The sequence below is a fragment of the Poromitra crassiceps genome (assembly GCF_964638095.1).
Source record: "Poromitra crassiceps genome assembly, chromosome: 9".
Taxonomy (NCBI): Eukaryota; Metazoa; Chordata; class Actinopteri; order Beryciformes; family Melamphaidae; genus Poromitra; species Poromitra crassiceps.
Window position 1 is genome coordinate 12,124,005 of NC_139630.1, and position 27,282 is coordinate 12,151,286.

General features: G+C 44.7%; 1 protein-coding gene across 1 annotated transcript in view; it reads left to right on the top strand.

The window, feature by feature from the left end:
• myt1la (myelin transcription factor 1-like, a) overlaps positions 1-27,282 on the top strand; it is a gene marked incomplete at both ends in the record, with an annotated part of 108,489 nt that overhangs the window by 32,048 nt on the left and 49,159 nt on the right. Inside the window, 6 exons of the mRNA XM_083642860.1 lie at positions 8,733-9,006; positions 10,173-10,355; positions 11,972-12,196; positions 15,838-16,253; positions 19,557-19,691; positions 25,017-25,107. Coding sequence (XP_083498986.1) covers positions 8,733-9,006; positions 10,173-10,355; positions 11,972-12,196; positions 15,838-16,253; positions 19,557-19,691; positions 25,017-25,107 — 1,324 coding nt within the window. The remainder of the gene's footprint in view (positions 1-8,732; positions 9,007-10,172; positions 10,356-11,971; positions 12,197-15,837; positions 16,254-19,556; positions 19,692-25,016; positions 25,108-27,282) is intronic.

A 27,282-nucleotide genomic window follows, 5' to 3' on the forward strand; every position in this document is an offset into this window, starting at 1 on the left:
TAGTACAGTTAGGGTTTACCTGAGGAGAAGGTGCTGTTGTTAATGTTGTAGTACAGTTAGGGTTTACCTGAGGAGAAGGTACTGTTGTTAATGTTGTAGTACAGTTAGAGTCTACCTGAGGAGAAGGTGCTGTTGTTAATGTTGTAGTACAGTTAGGGTTTACCTGAGGAGAAGGTGCTGTTGTTAATGTTGTAGTACAGGTTAGGGTCTACCTGAGGAGAAGGTGCTGTTGTTAATGTTGTAGTACAGGTTAGGGTTTACCTGAAGATAAGGTACTGTTGTTAATGTTGTAGTACAGGTTAGGGTCTACCTGAGGAGAAGGTGCTGTTGTTAATGTTGTAGTACAGTTAGGGTCTACCTGAAGAGAAGGTGCTGTTGTTAATGTTGTAGTACAGTTAGAGTCTACCTGAGGAGAAGGTGCTGTTGTTAATGTTGTAGTACAGTTAGGGTTTACCTGAGGAGAAGGTGCTGTTGTTAATGTTGTAGTACAGGTTAGGGTCAACCTGAGGAGAAGGTACTGTTGTTAATGTTGTAGTACAGGTTAGGGTCTACCTGAGGAGAAGGTGCTGTTGTTAATGTTGTAGTACAGTTAGGGTTTACCTGAGGAGAAGGTGCTGTTGTTAATGTTGTAGTACAGTTAGGGTCTACCTGAGGAGAAGGTGCTGTTGTTAATGTTGTAGTACAGTTAGGGTCTACCTGAGGAGAAGGTACTGTTGTTAATGTTGTAGTACAGTTAGGGTTTACCTGAGGAGAAGGTGCTGTTGTTAATGTTGTAGTACAGGTTAGGGTCTACCTGAGGAGAAGGTGCTGTTGTTAATGTTGTAGTACAGTTAGGGTCTACCTGAGGAGAAGGTGCTGTTGTTAATGTTGTAGTACAGTTAGGGTCTACCTGAGGAGAAGGTACTGTTGTTAATGTTGTAGTACAGTTAGGGTTTACCTGAGGAGAAGGTGCTGTTGTTAATGTTGTAGTACAGTTAGGGTCTACCTGAGGAGAAGGTGCTGTTGTTAATGTTGTAGTACAGTTAGGGTCTACCTGAGGAGAAGGTACTGTTGTTAATGTTGTAGTACAGTTAGGGTTTACCTGAGGAGAAGGTGCTGTTGTTAATGTTGTAGTACAGGTTAGGGTCTACCTGAGGAGAAGGTGCTGTTGTTAATGTTGTAGTACAGGTTAGGGTCTACCTGAGGAGAAGGTGCTGTTGTTAATGTTGTAGTACAGTTAGGGTCTACCTGAGGAGAAGGTGCTGTTGTTAATGTTGTAGTACAGTTAGGGTTTACCTGAGGAGAAGGTACTGTTGTTAATGTTGTAGTACAGTTAGGGTTTACCTGAGGAGAAGGTACTGTTGTTAATGTTGTAGTACAGTTAGGGTTTACCTGAGGAGAAGGTACTGTTGTTAATGTTGTAGTACAGTTAGGGTTTACCTGAGGAGAAGGTACTGTTGTTAATGTTGTAGTACAGTTAGGGTTTACCTGAGGAGAAGGTGCTGTTGTTAATGTTGTAGTACAGTTAGGGTTTACCTGAGGAGAAGGTACTGTTGTTAATGTTGTAGTACAGTTAGGGTCTACCTGAAGAGAAGGTACTGTTGTTAATGTTGTAGTACAGTTAGGGTTTACCTGAGGAGAAGGTGCTGTTGTTAATGTTGTAGTACAGGTTAGGGTCTACCTGAGGAGAAGGTGCTGTTGTTAATGTTGTAGTACAGGTTAGGGTTTACCTGAAGATAAGGTACTGTTGTTAATGTTGTAGTACAGGTTAGGGTCTACCTGAGGAGAAGGTGCTGTTGTTAATGTTGTAGTACAGGTTAGGGTTTACCTGAGGAGAAGGTGCTGTTGTTAATGTTGTAGTACAGGTTAGGGTCTACCTGAGGAGAAGGTGCTGTTGTTAATGTTGTAGTACAGTTAGGGTTTACCTGAGGAGAAGGTACTGTTGTTAATGTTGTAGTACAGTTAGGGTCTACCTGAAGAGAAGGTACTGTTGTTAATGTTGTAGTACAGTTAGAGTCTACCTGAGGAGAAGGTGCTGTTGTTAATGTTGTAGTACAGTTAGGGTTTACCTGAGGAGAAGGTGCTGTTGTTAATGTTGTAGTACAGGTTAGGGTCTACCTGAGGAGAAGGTGCTGTTGTTAATGTTGTAGTACAGGTTAGGGTTTACCTGAAGATAAGGTACTGTTGTTAATGTTGTAGTACAGGTTAGGGTCTACCTGAGGAGAAGGTGCTGTTGTTAATGTTGTAGTACAGTTAGGGTCTACCTGAAGAGAAGGTGCTGTTGTTAATGTTGTAGTACAGTTAGAGTCTACCTGAGGAGAAGGTGCTGTTGTTAATGTTGTAGTACAGTTAGGGTTTACCTGAGGAGAAGGTGCTGTTGTTAATGTTGTAGTACAGGTTAGGGTCAACCTGAGGAGAAGGTACTGTTGTTAATGTTGTAGTACAGGTTAGGGTCTACCTGAGGAGAAGGTGCTGTTGTTAATGTTGTAGTACAGTTAGGGTTTACCTGAGGAGAAGGTGCTGTTGTTAATGTTGTAGTACAGTTAGGGTCTACCTGAGGAGAAGGTGCTGTTGTTAATGTTGTAGTACAGTTAGGGTCTACCTGAGGAGAAGGTGCTGTTGTTAATGTTGTAGTACAGTTAGGGTTTACCTGAGAAGAAGGTGCTGTTGTTAATGTTGTAGTACAGTTAGGGTTTACCTGAGGAGAAGGTGCTGTTGTTAATGTTGTAGTACAGGTTAGGGTCTACCTGAAGAGAAGGTGCTGTTGTTAATGTTGTAGTACAGGTTAGGGTCTACCTGAGGAGAAGGTGCTGTTGTTAATGTTGTAGTACAGGTTAGGGTCTACCTGAGGAGAAGGTGCTGTTGTTAATGTTGTAGTACAGTTAGGGTCTACCTGAGGAGAAGGTGCTGTTGTTAATGTTGTAGTACAGTTAGGGTCTACCTGAGGAGAAGGTGCTGTTGTTAATGTTGTAGTACAGGTTAGGGTCTACCTGAGGAGAAGGTGCTGTTGTTAATGTTGTAGTACAGTTAGGGTTTACCTGAGGAGAAGGTGCTGTTGTTAATGTTGTAGTACAGTTAGGGTTTACCTGAGGAGAAGGTGCTGTTGTTAATGTTGTAGTACAGGTTAGGGTCTACCTGAAGAGAAGGTGCTGTTGTTAATGTTGTAGTACAGGTTAGGGTTTACCTGAGGAGAAGGTGCTGTTGTTAATGTTGTAGTACAGGTTAGGGTCTACCTGAGGAGAAGGTACTGTTGTTAATGTTGTAGTACAGTTAGGGTCTACCTGAGGAGAAGGTGCTGTTGTTAATGTTGTAGTACAGTTAGGGTTTACCTGAGGAGAAGGTACTGTTGTTAATGTTGTAGTACAGTTAGGGTTTACCTGAGGAGAAGGTGCTGTTGTTAATGTTGTAGTACAGTTAGGGTCTACCTGAGGAGAAGGTACTGTTGTTAATGTTGTAGTACAGGTTAGGGTCTACCTGAAGAGAAGGTGCTGTTGTTAATGTTGTAGTACAGTTAGGGTTTACCTGAGGAGAAGGTACTGTTGTTAATGTTGTAGTACAGGTTAGGGTTTACCTGAGGAGAAGGTACTGTTGTTAATGTTGTAGTACAGGTTAGGGTCTACCTGAGGAGAAGGTACTGTTGTTAATGTTGTAGTACAGGTTAGGGTCTACCTGAAGAGAAGGTGCTGTTGTTAATGTTGTAGTACAGTTAGGGTTTACCTGAGGAGAAGGTGCTGTTGTTAATGTTGTAGTACAGTTAGGGTTTACCTGAAGAGAAGGTGCTGTTGTTAATGTTGTAGTACAGTTAGGGTCTACCTGAGGAGAAGGTACTGTTGTTAATGTTGTAGTACAGTTAGGGTTTACCTGAGGAGAAGGTGCTGTTGTTAATGTTGTAGTACAGTTAGGGTCTACCTGAGGAGAAGGTGCTGTTGTTAATGTTGTAGTACAGGTTAGGGTCTACCTGAGGAGAAGGTGCTGTTGTTAATGTTGTAGTACAGTTAGGGTCTACCTGAGGAGAAGGTACTGTTGTTAATGTTGTAGTACAGTTAGGGCCTACCTGAGGAGAAGGTACTGTTGTTAATGTTGTAGTACAGTTAGGGTCTACCTGAGGAGAAGGTGCTGTTGTTAATGTTGTAGTACAGGTTAGGGTCTACCTGAGGAGAAGGTACTGTTGTTAATGTTGTAGTACAGTTAGGGTTTACCTGAGGAGAAGGTACTGTTGTTAATGTTGTAGTACAGTTAGGGTCTACCTGAGGAGAAGGTGCTGTTGTTAATGTTGTAGTACAGTTAGGGTCTACCTGAGAAGAAGGTGTTGTTGTTAATGTTGTAGTACAGGTTAGGGTCTACCTGAGGAGAAGGTACTGTTGTTAATGTTGTAGTACAGGTTAGGGTCTACCTGAGGAGAAGGTACTGTTGTTAATGTTGTAGTACAGTTAGGGTCTACCTGAGGAGAAGGTACTGTTGTTAATGTTGTAGTACAGGTTAGGGTCTACCTGAGGAGAAGGTACTGTTGTTAATGTTGTAGTACAGTTAGGGTCTACCTGCATGAGGAGAAGGTGCTGTTGTTAATGTTGTAGTACAGTTAGGGTCTACCTAAGAAGAAGGTGCTGTTGTTAATGTTGTAGTACAGGTTAGGGCCTACCTGAGGAGAAGGTGATGTTGTTAATGTTGTAGTACAGTTAGGGTTTACCTGAGGAGAAGGTACTGTTGTTAATGTTGTAGTACAGTTAGGGTTTACCTAAGAAGAAGGTGCTGTTGTTAATGTTGTAGTACAGGTTAGGGTTTACCTGAGGAGAAGGTACTGTTGTTAATGTTGTAGTACAGGTTAGGGTCTACCTGAGGAGAAGGTGCTGTTGTTAATGTTGTAGTACAGTTAGAGTCTACCTGAGGAGAAGGTGATGTTGTTAATGTTGTAGTACAGTTAGGGTCTACCTGAGGAGAAGGTACTGTTGTTAATGTTGTAGTACAGGTTAGGGTTTACCTGAGGAGAAGGTGCTGTTGTTAATGTTGTAGTACAGTTAGAGTCTACCTGCATGAGGAGAAGGTGCTGTTGTTAATGTTGTAGTACAGTTAGAGTCTACCTGAGGAGAAGGTGATGTTGTTAATGTTGTAGTACAGTTAGGGTCTACCTGAGGAGAAGGTACTGTTGTTAATGTTGTAGTACAGGTTAGGGTCTACCTGAGGAGAAGGTACTGTTGTTAATGTTGTAGTACAGGTTAGGGTCTACCTGAAGAGAAGGTACTGTTGTTAATGTTGTAGTACAGTTAGGGTTTACCTGAGGAGAAGGTGATGTTGTTAATGTTGTAGTACAGTTAGGGTTTACCTGAGGAGAAGGTGCTGTTGTTAATGTTGTAGTACAGTTAGGGTCTACCTGAGGAGAAGGTACTGTTGTTAATGTTGTAGTACAGTTAGGGTTTACCTGAGGAGAAGGTGCTGTTGTTAATGTTGTAGTACAGTTAGGGTTTACCTGAGAAGAAGGTGTTGTTGTTAATGTTGTAGTACAGGTTAGGGTCTACCTGAGGAGAAGGTGCTGTTGTTAATGTTGTAGTACAGTTAGGGTCTACCTGAGGAGAAGGTGCTGTTGTTAATGTTGTAGTACAGTTAGGGTTTACCTGAGGAGAAGGTACTGTTGTTAATGTTGTAGTACAGTTAGGGTCTACCTGAGAAGAAGGTGCTGTTGTTAATGTTGTAGTACAGTTAAGGTCTACCTGAGAAGAAGGTGTTGTTGTTAATGTTGTAGTACAGTTAGGGTCTACCTGAGAAGAAGGTGCTGTTGTTAATGTTGTAGTACAGTTAGGGTCTACCTGAGGAGAAGGTACTGTTGTTTATGTTGTAGTACAGTTAGGGTCTACCTGAGGAGAAGGTACTGTTGTTTATGTTGTAGTACAGGTTAGGGTCTACCTGAGAAGAAGTCAAGTCAAGTCAAGTCAAGTTTATTTGTATAGCACATTTCATACACAGAGGCAATTCAAAGTGCTTCACATAAAATGGTTGACAGGAAAATAAAAGAAAAGAAGAGAGTAAAATGGACATTTAAAAGCATCACAAAAAAAAAACGAGTATAAAAAGTGAACAAAACTTAAAAAAAAAAAAAAAGAGTATAAAAAGTGCAATAAGCAACAGGCGCAGCAGTTGCAGATAGAGCTCACTCATTGGGTTTGCATAGTAGCTGTCAGCAGTTAAAAGCGACGGTAAACATAAAAGTCTTTAGTCTATTTTTAAAAGTAAGTAAGGTTGGGGCAGATCTGAGGTCTTCAGGCAATTTGTTCCAGCTAGCAGAAGCATAGTGGGTAAATGCAGCCTTCCCGTGATTTGATTTGATCCTAGGGATAGTTAATTAGCTGGACCCTGTTGACCTAAGAGTTCTAGACGGTTCGTAGCGTGGGAGCAATTCAGCTATGTATTTTGGGCCTAGGCCGTTAAGTGATTTATAGACTAATAACAGTATTTTAAAATCTATTCTCTGACACACTGGCAACCAGTGTAAGGACTTAAGAACTGGAGTGATATGATCAGCTTTCTTAGTCTTCGTTAGAACTCTAGCAGCAGCATTCTGAATAAGTTGAAGCTGCCTAAGTTCTTTTTTGGAGAGACCAGAAAAAAGGCTATTGCAGTAGTCTAACCTACTATAAATGAAGGCGTGAATTAGTTTTTCTACATCCTGTCTGGACATGTATCCCCTAATTCTTGCTATATTTTTAAGATGATAAAAAGCAGATTTTCTAATTGACTTAATGTGGGAGTTAAAATTGAGATCGGAATCAATAATAACTCCAAGATTTTTGACTTGATCCTTAGGCTTCAGGGATCGAGACTCAAGGCGTACAGTGATTTTAAGCCTTTGTTCTTTGGGGCCAAACACGATCACCTCAGTTTTGTCTTTGTTTAGCTGTAGGAAATTCTGGCACATCCAGTTATTTATTTGATCAATGCACTGGCACAATGATTCTATGGGGGCATAGTCAGCTGAGGAAAGAGTTATATACAGCTGAGTGTCGTCTGCATAGTTATGATAGGCTACTTTGTTTTTTTGCATAATTAGGCCTAGAGGGAGCATATAAAGGTTGAAGAGAACGGGCCCCATAATGGATCCTTCCTACAAGAAGGTGCTGTTGTTAATGTTGTAGTACAGTTAGGGTCTACCTAAGAAGAAGGTGCTGTTGTTAATGTTGTGGTACAGGTTAGGGTCTACCTAAGGAGAAGGTGCTGTTGTTAATGTTGTAGTACAGTTAGGGTCTACCTGAGGAGAAGGTGCTGTTGTTAATGTTGTAGTACAGGTTAGGGTCTACCTAAGGAGAAGGTGCTGTTGTTAATGTTGTAGTACAGTTAGGGTCTACCTGAGGAGAAGGTGCTGTTGTTAATGTTGTAGTACAGTTAGGGTCTACCTGAGGAGAAGGTGCTGTTGTTAATGTTGTAGTACAGGTGCACCAGCTGTAACACCCATAGACCCTATACTGTATGGAGCTTGCCATTTTCACCGTCGCCATCTTGGTTATTTGGAGCGAGAAGTGAGGTGAATTTCGACGAGAAGAGCCGCAGCTATTGCTCTGTGATTGTTGAGCTGTGCAACCTGTCAATCATCAGATCACGCCCCAAAAACATGCTCTTTTCTATCGTCTATTTGACTCTATATGGGGCCATAATTTACAAAATGAACATCAGGCTGTATTGAAGAAGACTTGAAATAGTGATTGAGACCATCAACTCATTAGCAAAGATTTACTGGGGCCATAAATCAAGTGAGAAGTATGGTCATTTTCCCATTCACTTCCATATAAGTGAGTGGAGTCGCCCCCTCCAGGCCATTCAAAAGAATGCAGGTTTGAGTCACTTCCGCATTGGCTTTACAAACGGAGCTAGGAGCTATCCCACTGGTAACACCCCATGGAGACAATAGGACGTCCAGTGATGTCCAGTATTGGTTTAATTTGCGTGAGCAGTTAGGGACGGGTCTATAGGAGGAGAAGGGGAAGTATTAAGAGATGAGGAAACGCTGGTAGACCAGATGCTCTCTGCTCTCAGACCCCACCCCCCCCCCCCCCCCCGCACGTGTCCTCAGTCGCTCCTGACAGCGCCATCACCAATAATCAGGAGAGGATCTCTGCTGAGTTATTAACTCCCCCTCCCTCCCCCTCACAACACCTCCTCCTGTTCGCCTCCTCGTCTCGGCGGGCGCGTCACATGCTCATGCCTCGGCTTCTCCTCCTGAGGATATTTCTGGCTCCTGAATCGGAGCACCTCACGCGCGCCTCCCTCTCACTTCCCTGCTCTCATTCGCCGTCGCTGTCCCCAAAATCAACAGCGAGGCTCAGCAGCGCTGCTCTCCTGCCGCTCTGGGTTGCGTGTGTGTTTGTGTGTGTGTGTGTGTGTGTGTGTGTGAGTAAACACTGCAGCATAATTGGGTGGCTACATTGTAGCGAATGTATTCAGGGATATTATGAGAGGAAACAGCATTCATTAGCATTGCTGAGTTTATTAGCCGCGCAAGTTTCATTTCCTTTTCATCTGCCGGATTTTGGTGGTATAAATGAATAGACATTATCTACAAAATGAATCCATTACGTGTGTTTTTTTTCCCTCGCCTTTTGTTTTGAGACCAATTACCTGCTATTTATGTAGTTTATACTGCAAAATGCTTCGGCAAACTGTGCTGACTGGTGGGAAAAACTGGCTGTGCTCCAAGTCTGAGATGGCTTTTGTACTTGGATGTCCAAACATTGTAAAATGGCTGAGATAGTTTGTTATGTCTCTCGCAGCAGTGGAGTGCCGCTACAAAAACGCTGGACAATCAAAGCTCATTCCAATCCTGAAGAACGACAACAACAACAACCACCACAGCAGCTGCGGCCTCGGCGCCGGCAACGCAGAGGACTACGAGAACTACGACGAGCTGGTGGCCAAGTCGCTGCTCAACCTGGGCAAGATCGCCGAAGACGCGGCGTACCAGGTCCTGACCGAGTCCGAGATGAACAGCAACTCCTCCAACAGCGCCGGAGAGGACGACGACGACGACGACGAGGGCAGCATAGGGTAGGTTAGACTAGCTAGATTCGTAGCTAGCTATAGGGTACGTTAGAGTAGGTTAAGTTAGGATAGGGTAGGTTAGTACGGTTTAGACTGTAGATTTGCCAGATTCTTTGTTTGCTAGTTAGTTCAGGTTAAGGGTCTTCTCTCTAACTCCGCTCTCCTCTCTCTCTCTCTCCTCCTTTCTCCCTCACCTTGCTCTCCTGTCTTCTTGCTCTCCTACCTCTTCTCCTCTATCTGCTCTCTCTCCTCTTCCCTCTCTTCTCTTGCTATGCTTGAGAGTTTAGTGAGTTTAGTGGTTTAAGGGATAGAAAGGTGGTAGAGAGTCAGGATTGGGGGGTAGGTGGAGTGGTTAGGGGGATATGGGTGGTGGGAGGTTGGTGGGTGAGGGGAAGGGGGCTGTAGGGGGAGGGCTGTGGTCTTAAAGGTTTGCGCGTGTTGTTATTCACCTTATTCACCACGCCCACTTTTTCTCTCTTCTGCGTTCGACGCAACGTATTTGTTCTTCTGGTTCAGCCCTAGTTGGCGGCCATTTTCAAAATAAAACGTCAGTATGAATGAAGTTTGGCAACATTCAGAATTAAGCTTAGCTACACTGCGGCCAACTTCAGTTACATGTTCATAACGTTACTGCTGCGAGGAGCCGATGGCTGTACCCGGTCGGCATTTAACGTTAGTTACAAAAGCACGTCGACAGTGTTTTCTCACTGCCAGTAGCCTAACTACAGTAGGGTTTGACAGATAGCTAGTCCGACCGGTGTCAGCACAGTCAGCGCTCCCGGTCCTCGCTGCTCGTTAAGGATTTCCAATAGGCGTTATTCTGATAAACTGGTCACATATATGTTACGTTCTCACCCGACAAATATCAAAACTTTAAAACGGTTTGGTTTTTTTTTTGCTTGAAAACAGCTTTTTGGCAAGTCTAAATGACTGCGGTAGGCGTACTCTACGTCCGTGTTTAAAACCGGAAAGGTGATTACGAAATGACGTCATGCAGAAGCGTCCTTGTATGGGCAAAGAATAAGGTGAATAAGCTTCATATACCGTAAATTGTTCAACTCTGTTTAGTGATTGTGGTTAGCTCGACCTAGCTAGACACGTTCTCTGTAAAGTCCTCTGAGTCATGCTTGTGAATTAGGGCTAAACAAATTCAACTTGACTTGACTTGGCAGGGAGCCGGGCGAGCGGAAGGGCGAGCTGAGCGTGGACCTGGACAGCGATGTGGTGCGGGAGACGGTGGACTCTCTGAAGCTGCTGGCACAGGGCCACGGCCCCGTCATGGCCGACGACGGCTACCCGGAGGGCATTGGTGTGGACGACTGCCGCACCAATGGCCGGCCCGGCATGGGGGTCAGGTACGGGTGGACAATCAATCAATATTCATGTTATTCGCAATCAAATATGCCGGTGATATATATATTTTGTTCCCATTTCGGGTAAAACAAGATTTCCTTACTCTTTGATTATACAAGACTTGGGCGTGCTATATGAACATCATGGAAGTCTCAAAACACACGGTTCCCAGATAAATCCAGCCATCTAAGGGGGGGGGGAGCCTCCAAACGAGCCGTTTTGACTTCTGTGACGTTGTGACGTCACAACGACACACTTATTTAATTTGCCTGCTTACAGCACCGCCCCCCCCAACTCAATGCAGAAGACAAATCAACTGCACCAAAGATGGATCGATCCTAGATCATCTTGTCAGAGGCCCCGCCCCCTTCAAAACAGCACATACTTAATGAGGGGAGAGACAGAGAAGAAGACCAATGAGACATTTTTAAACAGCTAAAAATAGCATGAAATGGGACCTTTCATACATTTTCTATACATTTGTAAGCCACGTTGTGTAGTCCCCCACAGCCGGGAATCGACCTGCGGCATGGGAGGTGGACCTATGTGCTCTAGCATCTGTCGCTAGAGCGTCTCTTGAGGTGGCGGAGATTGAAGTTTACTCACTGCACAGCACTACTGCTGACTACGTTACACCTTATTTACAGCATCAGTCAGTCACTGCTGGCTACGTTACACCTTATTTACAGCATCAGTCAGTCACTGCTGGCTACGTTACACCTTATTTACAGCATCGGTCAGTCACTGCTGGCTACGTTACACCTTATTTACAGCATCGGTCAGTCACTGCTGGCTACGTTACACCTTATTTACAGCATCGGTCAGTCACTGCTGGCTACGTTACACCTTATTTACAGCATCGGTCAGTCACTGCTGGCTACGTTACACCTTATTTACAGCATCGGTCAGTCACTGCTGGCTACGTTACACCTTATTTACAGCATCGGTCAGTCACTGCTGGCTACGTTACACCTTATTTACAGCATCAGTCAGTGACTGCTGGCTACATTACACCTTATTTACAGCATCAGTCAGTCACTGCTGGCTACGTTACACCTTATTTACAGCATCAGTCAGTCACTGCTGACTACGTTACACCTTATTTACAGCATCAGTCAGTCACTGCTGACTACGTACACCTTAAGGCTGACAAGTGGCATTCAAGTAATACTGTATCTGACCCGTTTTCAAGGTATTTCTCCCCACAAAATGTATGTCTCGACTATATTATGCAACACTCTGCTGATACAAGACAGGCAGACAGGGAGGAAAATAGACCATTCAACTTGACCAATTTGGCCGTTCCCTTTTCCAAATAATCCACCCACATAACTACCATTCATGAAAACAACCTTAGGGTCCTCTTTACCCTGGCAATATGCATGAACTTTAATGCTTTGTCAGAGGGAGTGGTGTTTTTTCTTCCTGCTCCAAACTTATATCAGCGTTTAAAAAACCAAATCGGTCTACCTCTGATCCGTTTTGACATAAATGCGCATTCTTGGCTGTTTTCCCGTCGTCCTTATACTGTTAACAGACTAATCGTAATAACTATCGTATCGACCGATATGAAAAAGTATATTGTGATATGGATTTTGGCCATATCGTCCAGCCCTAGGGTCCGGGGTCAGGCGGAGGAGAGCGAGGAGGAGGTGTGTCTCAGCAGTCTGGAGTGTCTGAGGAACCAGTGCTTCGATCTGGCACGCAAGCTGAGCGAGTCGCCGCCGCCGGGCGGCCCCGGGCAGCCCGCGCTCCTCCACCACCACCACCTGCAGAACCCCGCCGACCCGCATGGCGCGCTGCTGCCGCACCACCTCTCCAGGTACCAGTCCAGTCTCTGGTGGTGTTTCCATTTCCACTTGTTTGCATGTTTACACTGCATCTTCACATCGCATTAAAGATGCTGCATCCATAAATCTATACCGCATTAATTTTGAGACATTCACATCATTGTGTTGTGAATGAAGACTGAGAAGACTGGCAGCATCTAGCCTCTAGCCTCTAGCGGGTTAGCCTGGTATCCAGCCCCTATGAATCGCCGTTCTTGGAACTCTTTGAATTTGCATAGCGATTCATGTGGGTCTGGACGCAAGCCGATTCACTCACTGGCAGTTATTTCACACAGATACTGTCCGAGACGCCTCATTGGCTGGTCGATGAAGGCGGCGGATGACACGTAGTGCTAACCTCGCGTCACCAGGCTCTCTCAGAGGGGAGACAGCCTGGCATGCGTTACTGAGGCAGGAAGTCAGAAGAAGACCCGCCCCCATCTTCCGGTGGCCTGTGCTGCAGTGTTTTCGTTTCACAGCACGGTCTTCCGCCCATAGCCGGAAAACTCTGAGCGTGGTTTTTCAAAATCCAGGCTACATAGTGCAGCAACAACACAAGTGTAGCATGTTAACAACCAATGTTAATTTACCTGCTCGCTCCTCTGGTGCCTACAGAGATGCCAAATCCTCCTGTTATTGTCAAGTCTGCTGATAGCTTCATGGCACAAAACAGGACATACACTTTTAGTCTTTGGAGGGAAGTCTGCTGATAGCTTCATGACACAAAACAGGACATACACTTTGTCTTTGGAGGGAAGTCTGCTGATAGCTTCATGACACAACACAGGACATACACTTTGTCTTTGGAGGGAAGTCTGCTGATAGCTTCATGACACAAAACAGGACATACACTTTGTCTTTGGAGGGAAGTCTGCTGATAGCTTCATGACACAAAACAGGACAGACACTTTGTCTTTGGAGGGAAGTCTGCTGATAGCTTCATGACACAAAACAGGACAGACACTTTGTCTTTGGAGGGAAGTCTGCTGATAGCTTCATGGCACAACACAGGACATACACTTTGTCTTTGGAGGGAAGACTGCTGATAGCTTCATGGCACAACACAGGACATACACTTTGTCTTTGGAGGGAAGTCTGCTGATAGCTTCATGGCACAACACAGGACATACACTTTGTCTTTGGAGGGAAGTCTGCTGATAGCTTCATGACACAAAACAGGACATACACTTTGTCTTTGGAGGGAAGTCTGCTGATAGCTTCATGACACAAAACAGGACAGACACTTTGTCTTTGGAGGGAAGTCTGCTGATAGCTTCATGACACAAAACAGGACAGACACTTTGTCTTTGGAGGGAAGTCTGCTGATAGCTTCTTGGCACAACACAGGAGATACACTTTGTCTTTGGAGGGAAGTCTGCTGATAGCTTCATGGCACAACACAGGACATACACTTTGTCTTTGGAGGGAAGTCTGCTGATAGCTTCATGACACAAAACAGGACATACACTTTGTCTTTGGAGGGAAGTCTGCTGATAGCTTCATGGCACAACACAGGACATACACTTTGTCTTTGGAGGGAAGTCTGCTGATAGCTTCATGGCACAACACAGGACATACACTTTGTCTTTGGAGGGAAGTCTGCTGATAGCTTCATGACACAAAACAGGACAGACACTTTGTCTTTGGAGGGAAGTCTGCTGATAGCTTCATGGCACAACACAGGACATACACTTTGTCTTTGGAGGGAAGTCTGCTGATAGCTTCATGGCACAACACAGGACATACACTTTGTCTTTGGAGGGAAGTCTGCTGATAGCTTCATGGCACAACACAGGACATACACTTTGTCTTTGGAGGGAAGTCTGCTGATAGCTTCATGGCACAAAACAGGACATACACTTTGTCTTTGGAGGGAAGTCTGCTGATAGCTTCATGGCATAAAACAGGACATACACTTTGTCTTTGGAGGGAAGTCTGCTGATAGCTTCATGGCACAACACAGGACATACACTTTGTCTTTGGAGGGAAGACTGCTGATAGCTTCATGGCACAACACAGGACATACACTTTGTCTTTGGAGGGAAGTCTGCTGATAGCTTCATGGCACAAAACAGGACAGACACTTTGTCTTTGGAGGGAAGACTGCTGATAGCTTCATGGCATAAAACAGGACAGACACTTTGTCTTTGGAGGGAAGTCTGCTGATAGCTTCATGGCATAAAACAGGACATACACTTTGTCTTTGGAGGGAAGTCTGCTGATAGCTTCATGACACAAAACAGGACAGACACTTTGTCTTTGGAGGGAAGACTGCTGATAGCTTCATGGCACAAAACAGGACAGACACTTTGTCTTTGGAGGGAAGACTGCTGATAGCTTCATGACACAAAACAGGACAGACACTTTGTCTTTGGAGGCAAGACTGCTGATAGCTTCATGGCACAAAACAGGACATACACTTTGTCTTTGGAGGGAAGTCTGCTGATAGCTTCATGACACAAAACAGGACATACACTTTGTCTTTGGAGGGAAGTCTGCTGATAGCTTCATGGTACAAAACAGGAAAAGGGAAAGTTCAGAGTTTCTGGCAGCAGGATGGAGGGAAAGGAAGATGGAGAAATCACTTCCAACATGCTGATCCTCTTCAGGAGGGGGCAGGGAACAACAAAGTTGATGGGAAATGCAGTTGAAACACTAGAACTATAAATGCTACTGCTGTTAACTAGAGGAGAGCAATCATCTCCACCATGCTCTCATTACTTTAGTAATTAGTCCAAGGTAGCAGAATTAATGATATACTGATACCTAAAAATGCTACACAAAGCAACTTTAATATGAACCAGATTTTAGTCCTTGATTTGAAGCAGCAGGCGCAGCTGCAGCCACAAAAATAAGACCCATCCCGCCTTAGTTGATGACTTTAGTTGTTGAGGTCCCAAATGACACAAGTACAGTAATGATAGGAAACCTGCAAAAGATGGTGAGAGGTTCCTGAGGTCAGACTTCCACCCGTGTGTATATTTTATTGTGTAGAGAAATTGATGTATGTCGTGCATAGGGAAAAACCATTGTCCTTATGTTTTTGACACTGTCCCTACTATTTACTCAGGGCAGCACACTAACGTTATTGTCCATTTAATTGATAGGGCTAGTAAACCCCAGAATTCACCAGTGACACTATTTTATCATCAACTACATTTTATATATATATATATATATATATATATATATATATATATATATATATATATATATATATATATGTGACAATAAAAGACGGGCTTGTCCGTTACGAGAGAGTTTTTATATATATATATATATATATATATATATATATATATATATATATATATATATATATATATATATATATATATAGAAAAAAATATATATATATATATATAGAGAGAGAGATATAGAGATATATATATAGAGATATATAGATATATATACTGTATATATATATCTATATATATATATAGATATATATATACACCCTATATATATATGGCATTTGGTTACCTTTAATGTAGACTGAGGTACTTTCACTGTTTTACCAGCCAACTAGGTGTTTTAGTATAGATTAGGACCTTTGGTAAACTGGTCAAAGTGGCTTCTAGAGTTGCTCAACTTTCCAGCCACGGCCAAACTTTCCCAGCATTTAGCCGATGACTGAGTGACTTTCACCACACAGGTACGAGCTGTGCCAGCAGGGCCACCAGGAGGACCTGCGGCCACTGGAGCGCAGCTACTCTGACATGGTGAACCTGATGAAGCTGGAGGAGCAGCTGAGCCCGGCGTCCAGAGGATACCCGACCAGCTGCAGCCAGGAGGGCGACGAGGACACCACGTCGGTGGCGTCCGACCGCTCCGACGAGGCGTTCGACATGACCAAGGGGAACCTGTCGCTGCTGGAGAAGGCCATCGCCCTGGAGTCGGAGAGGGCCAAGGTGATGAGGGACCGGATGGCGTCGTCGGAGCACACGGTGGCCCGTCGGGACCACCATCATCGCGGCCACGGCGAGCACAGCCCCCGGCTGAGCAGCGCCGCCGAGGAACGCAAGGCCAAGATGCACCACGACGGGTCGAAGAGGGCATACTACCATAAAGGTAGGTAGGAAAAGTCCTCCTCATGCCTGTTTTATTATTGAATTATTGACATCATCCACTCCACTCATATGAAGCACTACAGATGTTACTCATTTCAGTTTTTTATGTTTGAAATGTGCTATATAAATAGTTTATTATTATTATCATTAGTATTATTATTATTATTATTATTATTTGGCCACTTTACTGCTGTACAGCCATTCTAGCACGAGGGGGGGGGGGACAAAAACAAAAACTTTTACTACTGTGGCAGCACCAAGGCAAAGTGGCCAGATGAAATGAGTAACAAGTGTACAATAAATAAATAAATAAATAAACTATACCTACAGTACACATACACAACCAGATTCACTCAGAACATAACCCCTACACAGAATATGAACTTGTTGGGCAGAAAGTCACACTGTAATATGATTAAGATGACAATCGGTGAGGGGTTTGAAGCGTTTCATGTTTCCACTCCAAACCTTCCCGTGTACACCTTGTCTCCACATCACATCTGATCTGAACCTGCTTTCAGTTCTTCATTTGAACCAATAACCTGATTCATCATGTCTGCCTGATATCTTGCCCCTCCAATACTCCGTCGGTAGCAATAGAGGCTGGAGGTTATGTCTGCTGTAGCAGGAAAACCATGTAACTGTAGTTTTTGCTGTTTTTCTCCCTTGAATGTAAAGTTTCCATGCCTATTTATGGGTTGAGTGACTCTAATCATGAGGCCTATTTATGGGTTGAGTGAGTCTCATCATGACCCCTGGGCTCTAGAAACCTGTTCAAACCCCATTGTATTATTTCAAAAAGGAGATAATAGGCACTCATTTCCTGCATTCAGGACCAGGATAGTTTCTGCAGATGCAAGGTTTTCCTCTGACAGCAGCTTATGTTGTTAAAATAGGCCGGTGCGGGAACATCAGACGGCTGGCTTGTCAGGCATGAGTAATGGCAATCTGCACGGCCTGTTAGGAGAGCAAATCTATCTCATCGGCGGGATGCTATCCACGGCCTATTTCTTTAAATCCACTCCCACAGCCACCGGCACTGTGCAGTTCAGCCATGAGGGAGCCTCACAATGAGCTGAGATGCAGTCAGATGCTCACACGGCCTTCCACTAGCCCACAGGAAGGCCATCACTAGCCCACAGGAAGGCCATCACTAGCCCAGCCATCACTAGCCCACAGGAAGGCAATCACTAGCCCACAGGAAGGCCTTCACTAGCCCACAGGAAGGCCATCACTAGCCCACAGGAAGGCCATCACTAGCCCACAGGAAGGCCATCACTAGCCCAGCCATCACTAGCCCACAGGAAGGCAATCACTAGCCCACAGGAAGGCCATCACTAGCCCACAGGAAGGCCATCACTAGCCCAGCCATCACTAGCCCACAGGAAGGCCATCACTAGCCCACAGGAAGGCCATCACTAGCCCACAGGAAAGCCATCACTAGCCCACAGGAAGGCCATCACTAGCCCACAGGAAGGTCTTCACTAGCCCACAGGAAGGCCTTCATTAGCCCACAGGAAGGTCTTCATTAGCCCACAGGAAGGTCTTCATTAGCCCACAGGAAGGTCTTCACTAGCCCACAGGAAGGTCTTCACTAGCCCACAGGAAGGCCTTCATTAGCACACAGGAAGGCCTTCACTAGCCCACAGGAAGGTCTTCACTAGCCCACAGGAAGGCCTTCATTAGCCCACAGGAAGGTCTTCATTAGCCCACAGGAAGGTCTTCATTAGCCCACAGGAAGGTCTTCACTAGCCCACATGAAGGTCTTCACTAGCCCACATGAAGGTATTCATTAGCCCACAGGAAGGTCTCCACTAGCCCACAGGAAGGCCTTCATTAGCCCACAGGAAGGCCTTCACTAGCCCACAGGAAGGCCTTCACTAGCCCACAGGAAGGCCATCACTAGCCCACAGGAAGGCCATCACTAGCCCACAGGAAGGCCATCACTAGCCCACAGGAAGGCCATCACTAGCCCACAGGAAGGCCATCACTAGCCCACAGGAAGGCCATCACTAGCCCACAGGAAGGCCATCACTAGCCCACAGGAAGACCTTCACTAGCCCACAGGAAGGTCTTCACTAGCCCACAGGAAGGCCATCACTAGCCCACAGGAAGGTCTTCAACAATAGTGCTGTTAACATACCAAATTTTGAATTTGATGCCAATACTGAGTTTAATATGTAAATATTTGATGCTACGACACCATGAGTCCAACATGTCTCCATGGTGACCTGGACTGTTTTGTAACATGGTTTCCAGGGGTTTTGACGTCAGCTGGCTGTCTGTCAGCTCTGAATACGGTTCCATTGGCTCTTGGCACCAGTTGGTCAACGAGTTTAGATTGAATGGGATCCAGTTGAAGACCTGGTGCACTGTTTTTGGCTGTTTAAAAGGTCTGTTCATACTGATCTTAGATATGAGTCACAGCGTGATCAGATCCAACCAAAATATTTGAATTGAGCATTAAGGCCTGCAATGTGAGTGTAGCCTGAGATTCAACATTTAAATCAATCAATGTTTATTACATGGTGACACCGGAGCAGACAGGAGCTGTACAGTATTTCACTGCGACAGGGAAGCCCAGATCTCCACAGAGGAGAACTGCTGATAAGCTGCTTTCACACCAGAGGAAGTCGTTCTGTCTTATCTAGCCGCCACTGTACATTTATAATGAAATATTAAATTGCATTTCTGGTGTGGAGGGATTTAACAACTGCAGAGATATTGCATGAGTGGAAGTATAGATTAAGAACATGAACTGCCATGTTAAATCACCAGAGCCTCTGCTTACTGAAGGTACATTTACATTCACCAGTAACTGATAAATGACGTATACTGTGCAGCATGTCTGTGTGTATGGATATACATGTATGGGCATGTACTGTATATGGAGGAGAGACTTCAATCTTTTGTGTTTAAGAGTCCAGTATCAATTTAATATCTTAAAGAAAACTATATGTCTACGACTTTTCTACTGGTAACTTGGTAAGAGCATCATGGGTTTGAGTTCTATAATTAGTTTCAATGTCAGTAAATTCAATCATTCCCCACAAATTCCGAAAACAGAATTTAAATTCAGTCGTCTGCTGGAACAAATCGCATCACTATCCAAGTCATTTACAACAAACACAAGATCTCAAGTCAAGACAAGTCATCAGAGTGCAAGTCAAGTGAAGTCCCCCAAGTTCCCAAGTCAAGTCGAGTCTCAAGTCTTCTCTTCAGGCATCCGGTCAAGTCTCAAGCAGTTCAAACTGTGACTCAAGCCTCGCCTTGGTTTTAACATGAATGTTCCCCCTCTCCTCAGACTCGTCCAGAGGGGAGAAGAAGGAGAGTAAGTGTCCTACGCCGGGCTGCGACGGGACGGGTCATGTGACGGGCCTGTACCCGCACCACCGCAGCCTGTCTGGGTGTCCTCACAAAGACCGGGTCCCGCCTGAGAGTGAGTCCCCCCGCTGGCCGCCACACTGCGCCCCACACAAATCCAGCTTCAAAACAAACACTCCCAACACGTCAGTGCAGCTAGCAATCGGTACTTTACATTTTCAAAAATGTCTACCTTTTCAATCTTGATTTGCAGATTGCAGTTGTAGTCCTACAAACATTTCTCAGTGGCAGAGCTGCTCTGGAGGCAGAAATAATTTGATTGGTTGAGTTAAACCTCAGTCGGCGGAGGCAAATAACCAGTTAGCTAACTGGCAAACTTGAATGGTAAATAAGGAATTCTGTGAAATAACCAAGGGAAATAAATTGCAACAACTTAACTTTTTTCCTTACTTCATATCCATGTTGTCCTGATGTTGAAGGTCAGCAGCTACTAGCTTATCTATATCTATAGGCTAGTATGGCTAGTTTGAACTTAAAGGTCAGCTAGCTAACCTAACTTAAGCCAAGATTATACTTTCCGCATTGCATCTCGTATCTCTCGTCTTTTTTCACTGAGCTTCAGTCTAATATTACGTAGCCAGAAAAAAAAAAGTTACTTAGCCAGAAAAACTCTGGTTCTTTGGCTCCGCCCACTGAGGTTTAACTCAACCAATCAGATTATTTTCTGCTTAAAACTGCAATATACTGTCCTAATATATGGAAATCATGTTGATGGGGACAGGACTGTTCAAGTCAAGATAATATCACCAAAGTTTTTGAAATTTGATTTGATTACAAGCGAATAAACAAGTGAAATTGTTCACACTGGTAGTATTTTCACTTCAGAAAAGTGAGATTGGAAGAATGAGCAGTGAATCTTTGTGGCGTGTTGAGCTGGTTGTCTGTGCGGGGTGTGGCGGTACAAGGCATGGCAGACTTCCTCCATCACGCGTCATCCTGCATGAGTCTGGTTGGGTCTGTGTGTGTTCTGTGCCTCTGTGAACTGTGCAAAGTGTTTTATAAATCCACTGGGCCTGACTTGGAATTAGAACAGCAGGTTCATCTCTCTTTAATAATATAGACTGAAGACAATGTGAGACAGAACATGGTAAAATGGTAAATGGCCTGCATTTATATAGCGCTTTTATCCAAAGCGCTTGACAATCAGTAGGTACATTCACCCATTCATACACCGATGGCGGCAGGCTACCACGCAGGGTGCTGGCACACCATCGGGAACAATTTGGGGTTCAGTATCTTGCCCAAGGACACTTCGACATGCAGACTGGAGGAGGCGGGAATCGAACCACCGACCTCTTTTATCCAAAGCGATTGGTGGACGATCCGCTCTACCTCCTGAGCCACAGCCGCCCCAAATTACATGCTTCAAATGACTGGTTAGATCAGTTTGAACACCTTTCCACTGCTGACAGAGCAGAATCTACGCTTTGCAAACCTCGGCCCTGAACTGCAAACACATTAACAACAACTAGAAGGCAAAGCCTCCCTTTAAAGTGCTATGGAAACAAGGTGGAATAATCATTTCTGATGCGACTCCTATGAGAAGCCAATAGAGGGAGAAGCTGTTAGTTGGTCTGTTGGGAGGCTGACTGTGGAGCCAGCAACATTTCGGGTTCAGATTTTTTTGTTTTGTTCGTTTGTTTTTTTGCTGCAGTTTGTGTTTCCTCCTTTCTTTTCTCCCTCCATCATTAGACTTGCCTGACCTTACGTGACCTTGATGTAAAGTTAACATCTCTCTGCTTCCTCCACCTGGCTGCTGCCAAACCTCTCAAAACCACCTGCATGGAAAACTCTCTCTAAAGGGACCTCCAAACGCTCCTTTTAACCAGATATATGTACTGTAGTATGGAATGAGTGGAAAGACTATTTAAAAATTAATATGCACAATGTATCGTTTAAATTTGAAAACATACCAAATATCTGAAATATATAGTATGAAATGAGTGAAATAATGTGCAATATAGAATAATAATAAAAAAAATCTGAATTGACAGAAAATATACTAGCCTACATAACGTGCAAAACATACATCATTATAGCTAGGCCAGGCATATGATATGGTGTGCCTACACATGAACTGTAAAAACAAAATCTACTTGTCAAATGATTCACTTTACAAACATAGATACAGAAACATTATAGAAACATACAGTATGTGCCGATTTGGATATGAGCTTTGATATTTGGATATGATCATTGCTGCAACACAGTATGATAGCGCTCGTTCACTCCCACTGCTCCCCGGTCCTTCTGCACCTGCACGCTCAGCAGATTTGACCAGTGCATGCTAGACTTTTGATGTGTGTCACCAAACTTTGTGAAATGAGCACAATGTCTTCAAATGAAAACAAGATCTTCTCTCCACAAGAGAACAACGTGATCTCACACAAATACGTGAACTGAACACGATCTCTAAAATGATGATTTATGTTCTGTGGACACACACACTGGAAAAATAATCATGTTTCTCCACCACAAACTGAATTTCGTTATTCCGCAAATTAAACTAGCCAACATCCCAAAGGTGGGTTAACGGTTCTTCTTCTTCTTTCGTGTATCCTCAGATGGCCAACTCAGTGTCATGCAGCCACGCCCTCGTCTCCGGTCCTAAGTCGAAGAGGCCGGCTTCTGAGGGTGGGCTGTATAGGGGGCAGCCGGTGATAATGTGCTCGGCAGTCTGTTCAGGCTCGCCACACTCGCATGCCGCACTGTCCGATAGGCCCCACCTCTTCAGGGATGACTTGAAGCGTCCGACGCCAGAGCGCAGACGATTCAGTAGGGTCCATAGATGGCATGGCATGTCTTCTTCTTTTACACCGCCTCCTGGGTCCCGGATGTATTGTTGAATGCGGGAGGGCCCAGCCATCTCCCACATCTGTTCCCAGGATGCTGCCAGCCAGGCAGTCCTCAGGGATGGAATGTAGCATCTCTTGTGCTGCCTTGTTGTAGGGATGGCGAGACTTGAGCCTGCATGGTGGTGCCGGTGTTGTTGTGGCTTTGTGCAGGATGTGCCAGTCGTGCTTCTGGGCTTTTCTTGCCAGGGCGAGGGTAGCCGCATCCCGTCGGAGACTGGCTGGGGCGATTCCAGCTAGGACTGGCAGGTAGGACACAGGGGTGGGTTTCAGACAACCAGTAACTATGCGGAGGGCGCTGTTGATGACAGTGTCTACTTTATTCACATGTGGACTTCTGCTCCAGGCTGGGGCGCAGTATTCTGCTACGGGTAGGACCAGGGCTTGTGTGGATATGCGTAGGGTCTGGGGGGAAGCTCCCCAAGTCGAACCTGCCAGGCGGCGGATGAGCGAGACCCTTGCTGTTGTCTTGGCCTTCACTTCATCCAGGTGGTGCTTGTAGGACAGTGTCCGGTCCAAGCATACGCCGAGGTACTTGGGGGCTTGCTGGAACTCCAGGCGGTTGTTGCCGACATGCACGTCCAGTTCCCTTCTTGCTTCCCGATTGTTGAGGTGGTAAGCTGCAGATACCGTCTTGCCCATGCTGAGCTGAAGGTGCCACTTCTGGAGGTAGTCTGCCAGAATGCCCATGTCTCGGTTGAGGCCATCTTCCAACGCCTTCCATGTTGGGCGTCGAAGCATGATGGCCAAGTCGTCCGCATAGCCGTACTTGGTAGATGTTGTAACGGTTAAGTTTAGGCAAGTAAAACAACAACTTTTGTTAAGGTTTGAGTTAATGTAATAGCTAGGCAGCTAAAACAACTTGGACAGGGGAATGGCTTGGTCATGGAAAAATGTTTGTTAAAAAACCCACCCACCACCCAGGCCGCCACAACCTTCCTGGCTACCTTGCTGACACGGGAGCTATAAACAGGAAGTAAGTGATGCTGCCTTTTCAAAGTAGCCCTTTTCTTATTTTATTTCTTATTTTTTCTTATTTAACTATTTCTCTAACCTTAAGAGGATTGTGCTGAGTTTGAGAAGAACTTGAGCCAGAGCCTTCAAAAATGTCTATTTGTGTTTGTAGTCCCCTAACTGAACCTTGCCAGAGCCTTGTGCACTGTTGGTCCTCCCATAGAGACAGTAGAATAGTACACAATTGTATAGAATTGAATTAAGTGTACATTTAATGTATTCTTATAGCCCCTCCCCCCCTATTTTCCATTCCTATTTTTCCCCTTTTTATTGTTAAAAATCAGGTAGCGATGATTTGAATTGAGTAGAGTTTTCAATTGCGTGCTTGTAATGATTTTTTGGGGGTCATGTTGTACAGGTATGGGAAGCGGCTATTCCACTGACCAATTGTAAATAGGGGGCCATACCATATAGGACAATCCAGAGCCGTATATATAGAAGCGTTGCGACATCTCCATTCACTCCAATGGACCGTTTTTTTTTACTCTCAAGAGTTCCCGGAAGTAAGGTTCTGGATTAAGCAGCGCTGTCGAGTTGCAGCAAAATGGACAGGTTGTGATGTACTTTGAAAGGGTCGGACGTTTAAAGAATCAATTTGTATATTATCAGCTCTATTTTAGCATTCAAACGTAGCGCGAGACCCCTTCCTGGCTATTCATTGGCTACTGAGTCACGCATTTTGGACCTCCGCTGATGCCACTCTCTTACTAGATTGCTCTGGGACAATCTATAAGCACCTGGTTCCTCCCTGCTCTTGTATCTTCTGATGAAGCTGAATAGGTGAAACGTCAAGATCTTTCTCTTCCAAAGGAAACTGGACTGTATTAGATCATGGCTTCTTAAAGCTGGACTTCATAAATAAATAATAAATAAATATTAACAACACCAGCTGATGTCTTCAACTGTGCTGACATTGAGAAGATTACTTGAACCAGAGCCTTTCATATGACTATTTGTGTTTGGAAGGCTCTGGCTCAAGTAATCGACGGTTTCGAGGTCGTGTTCATTTCACACACAACAATTTAAAAATCGTATCCTTGTGCACAAATCTACAGATTACATTTCCCTGACTATTTCATAAACTGCCGTGAGACCGTGATGTAACACGTCACGTTCATTTGATATTTTTCTGTGAGATCACTCTGGCAAAACCTGAAGCTAACCTGAAGCTAACTCATTTAGCTGCTAAACCTAAGCCTGAAAAGTTCCAGTCCAATTCCTGCTGTTGGACCAGAATCCCTTACTGGAAGAGGAGCCTGATGTGAACTGGTTCCTGTCCTAATCTGAGATCCAGAGTTCGTGCTCGCTCCACAAAGTTCCCCGAGTCCGTTGCTACTCTGCCTGCTTGCATGTCTGTCTGTCTACCTGTCTACCTGCCTGCCTGCCTGTCTGTCTGTCTGTCTGTCTGTCTGCCTGCCTGTCTGTCTGTCTGTCTCCTCCTCTAAACAGTAACTCTCCTGTCTGTGGAGTTCCTAACCCTTCCTGTCTCTCTCACCCTCTCCTGTCTGTCAAAGTTCTTGCCATGTATGAAAATGTTTTAAAGTGCCCGACTCCCGGCTGCACCGGACGGGGTCATGTCAATAGCAACAGGAACTCGCATCGCAGGTGAGTGAGCGGCTGTCTGCCCCGATCCTGACAGCTGAGTAACTCAATCCACAAACGGGAAAAAATAATAAAAATAATAATAATAATAATAATAACAATAATAATGATAATAATAATAATAATAATGATAATCTGCGAAAATGCTTCAGTCTGTCTGTCGGGGTCCCAGGTAAAAAGTCCCGGCCCTGGTTTACTGTGTTTGCATGGGACCAGCCGTTCAAATCCACGCGCTCCACGGAATTGAGTTTTGGCTGCTTGTGGTCTGGCCTCGTCATATGCAAAGGTCTTTTCTTTGGTTATTTTCTTTGATTCACCAATCAGCGCCAAGGGGTACTAACATTGATTCGCCAATCAGTGTCAATAAACAGTCCAATGGGCGGGACTAATCCATTTTGAGGCGGTTGTCAAGTGTGGAAGCCAGTTGTCAGAAAAATGTGGGGGGAATCGGAAATTAATAATAATTTTACATATATATATATATATATATATATATATATATATATATATATATATATATATCTGTATATACACACACCTCTAATCATTACATTACATTAACCTGAAAGGGGACGGGGCTAGGATTGTAGAAATGATGTCACACTTCAGAAGACCCTGATTGCGGCTGTATGAAGTCATGATTCAATTCCCTGTGTCGATGAATGAGCAGAGCAAGGCAGTGTGTCGCACACACACACAGACCCACACACACCCTGAGCAGAGCAAGGCAGTGTGTCGCACACACACACAGACCCACACACACACAGACCCACACACACACACACACACACAGACCCACACACACCCTGAGCAGAGCAAGGCAGTGTGTCGCACACACACACAGACCCACACACACCCTGAGCAGAGCAAGGCAGTGTGTCGCACACACACACAGACCCACACACACACAGACCCACACACACACACACACACACACACAGACCCACACACACCCTGAGCAGAGCAAGGCAGTGTGTCGCACACACACACAGACCCACACACACACACACACACACACACACACACACACACAGACCCACACACACACCCTGAAATCACCAGAAACATAACAGGCCCCTGATTTTGAGCTTGCGCGTGTTTAACGCCGGGCGCAGCACAAATTGAAGATGTGCCCAGGCGCTTTGCTATTCTCCATCCCCCACAGAATGCCTGTGCGGCCGGCGTAAAAGCTTTAAATAGGCATGCTTATAGTGAGAATGATGCAGGCCACACTGATTGGTCTGATTAATGTAAAGCCCAGACTCTGGGTTGTACATCAATCAGACCAATCAGATTCCCTCTTTCACTCCCTATACCCTTCGCGGGGTGGAGAACCCAACACATATAATCGATCTTATTAACAAAACATTTTCACCTCATCATTTTCACATAAATCACCCAACTAATGTTGTAATGTGTAGGGAATATAAAACAGGTGTTGTCTATTCATTTTAAGAATGGCATTTCATTGTTTATGCAATTGTTTATGCAAATTAATTTGCCGATGCATGCTGTGATCTCCATCGCATCATATACCAATAACACTATTTTTTATCAAACGAAATACTCTGGTTAATCTATTTTGTTAAGCTTTTATCCTTTCAAAATCATGCATCAAAAATAGTTTGCCAGCTCAGTGGCCTTGTGGTCTGAGTGTCCGCCCTGAGACTGGGAGGTCGTGAGTTCCATCCCCGGCCGAGTCATACCAAAGACTATAAAAATGGGACCCATTGCCTCCCTGCTTGGCACTCAGCATCAAAAGGGTTGGAATTGGGGGGTTAGATCACCAAATGATTCCCGAGCGCGGCGCATGCTGCTGCTCACCGCTCCCCCAGCGGATGGGTCAAATGCGGAGAACAAATTTCACACATTGTGTGACAATCAGTGGGACTTTACCTTTACCTTTACCTTGCCCATAACTGTCACCGCTCCGACGTGAGCATCACCTCTCTCTCTCTCACTCTCTCTCTCTCTCTCTTTCTCTCTGGCAGAAAAAAATAGATACTGACAATTCTTTAATGAATTGCTGGATGAAACAGGTCAGATTTAATGTAAATAAATCAATAGAAACCAATTTAAAAAAAGCTGATAATGAAGATTTGGGGTGGGAATGAAATTCCATTTGAAAGACATCAAAGGCGTCACTCCGCGGCTGCACGTAATCACGCAGCAGCGGAG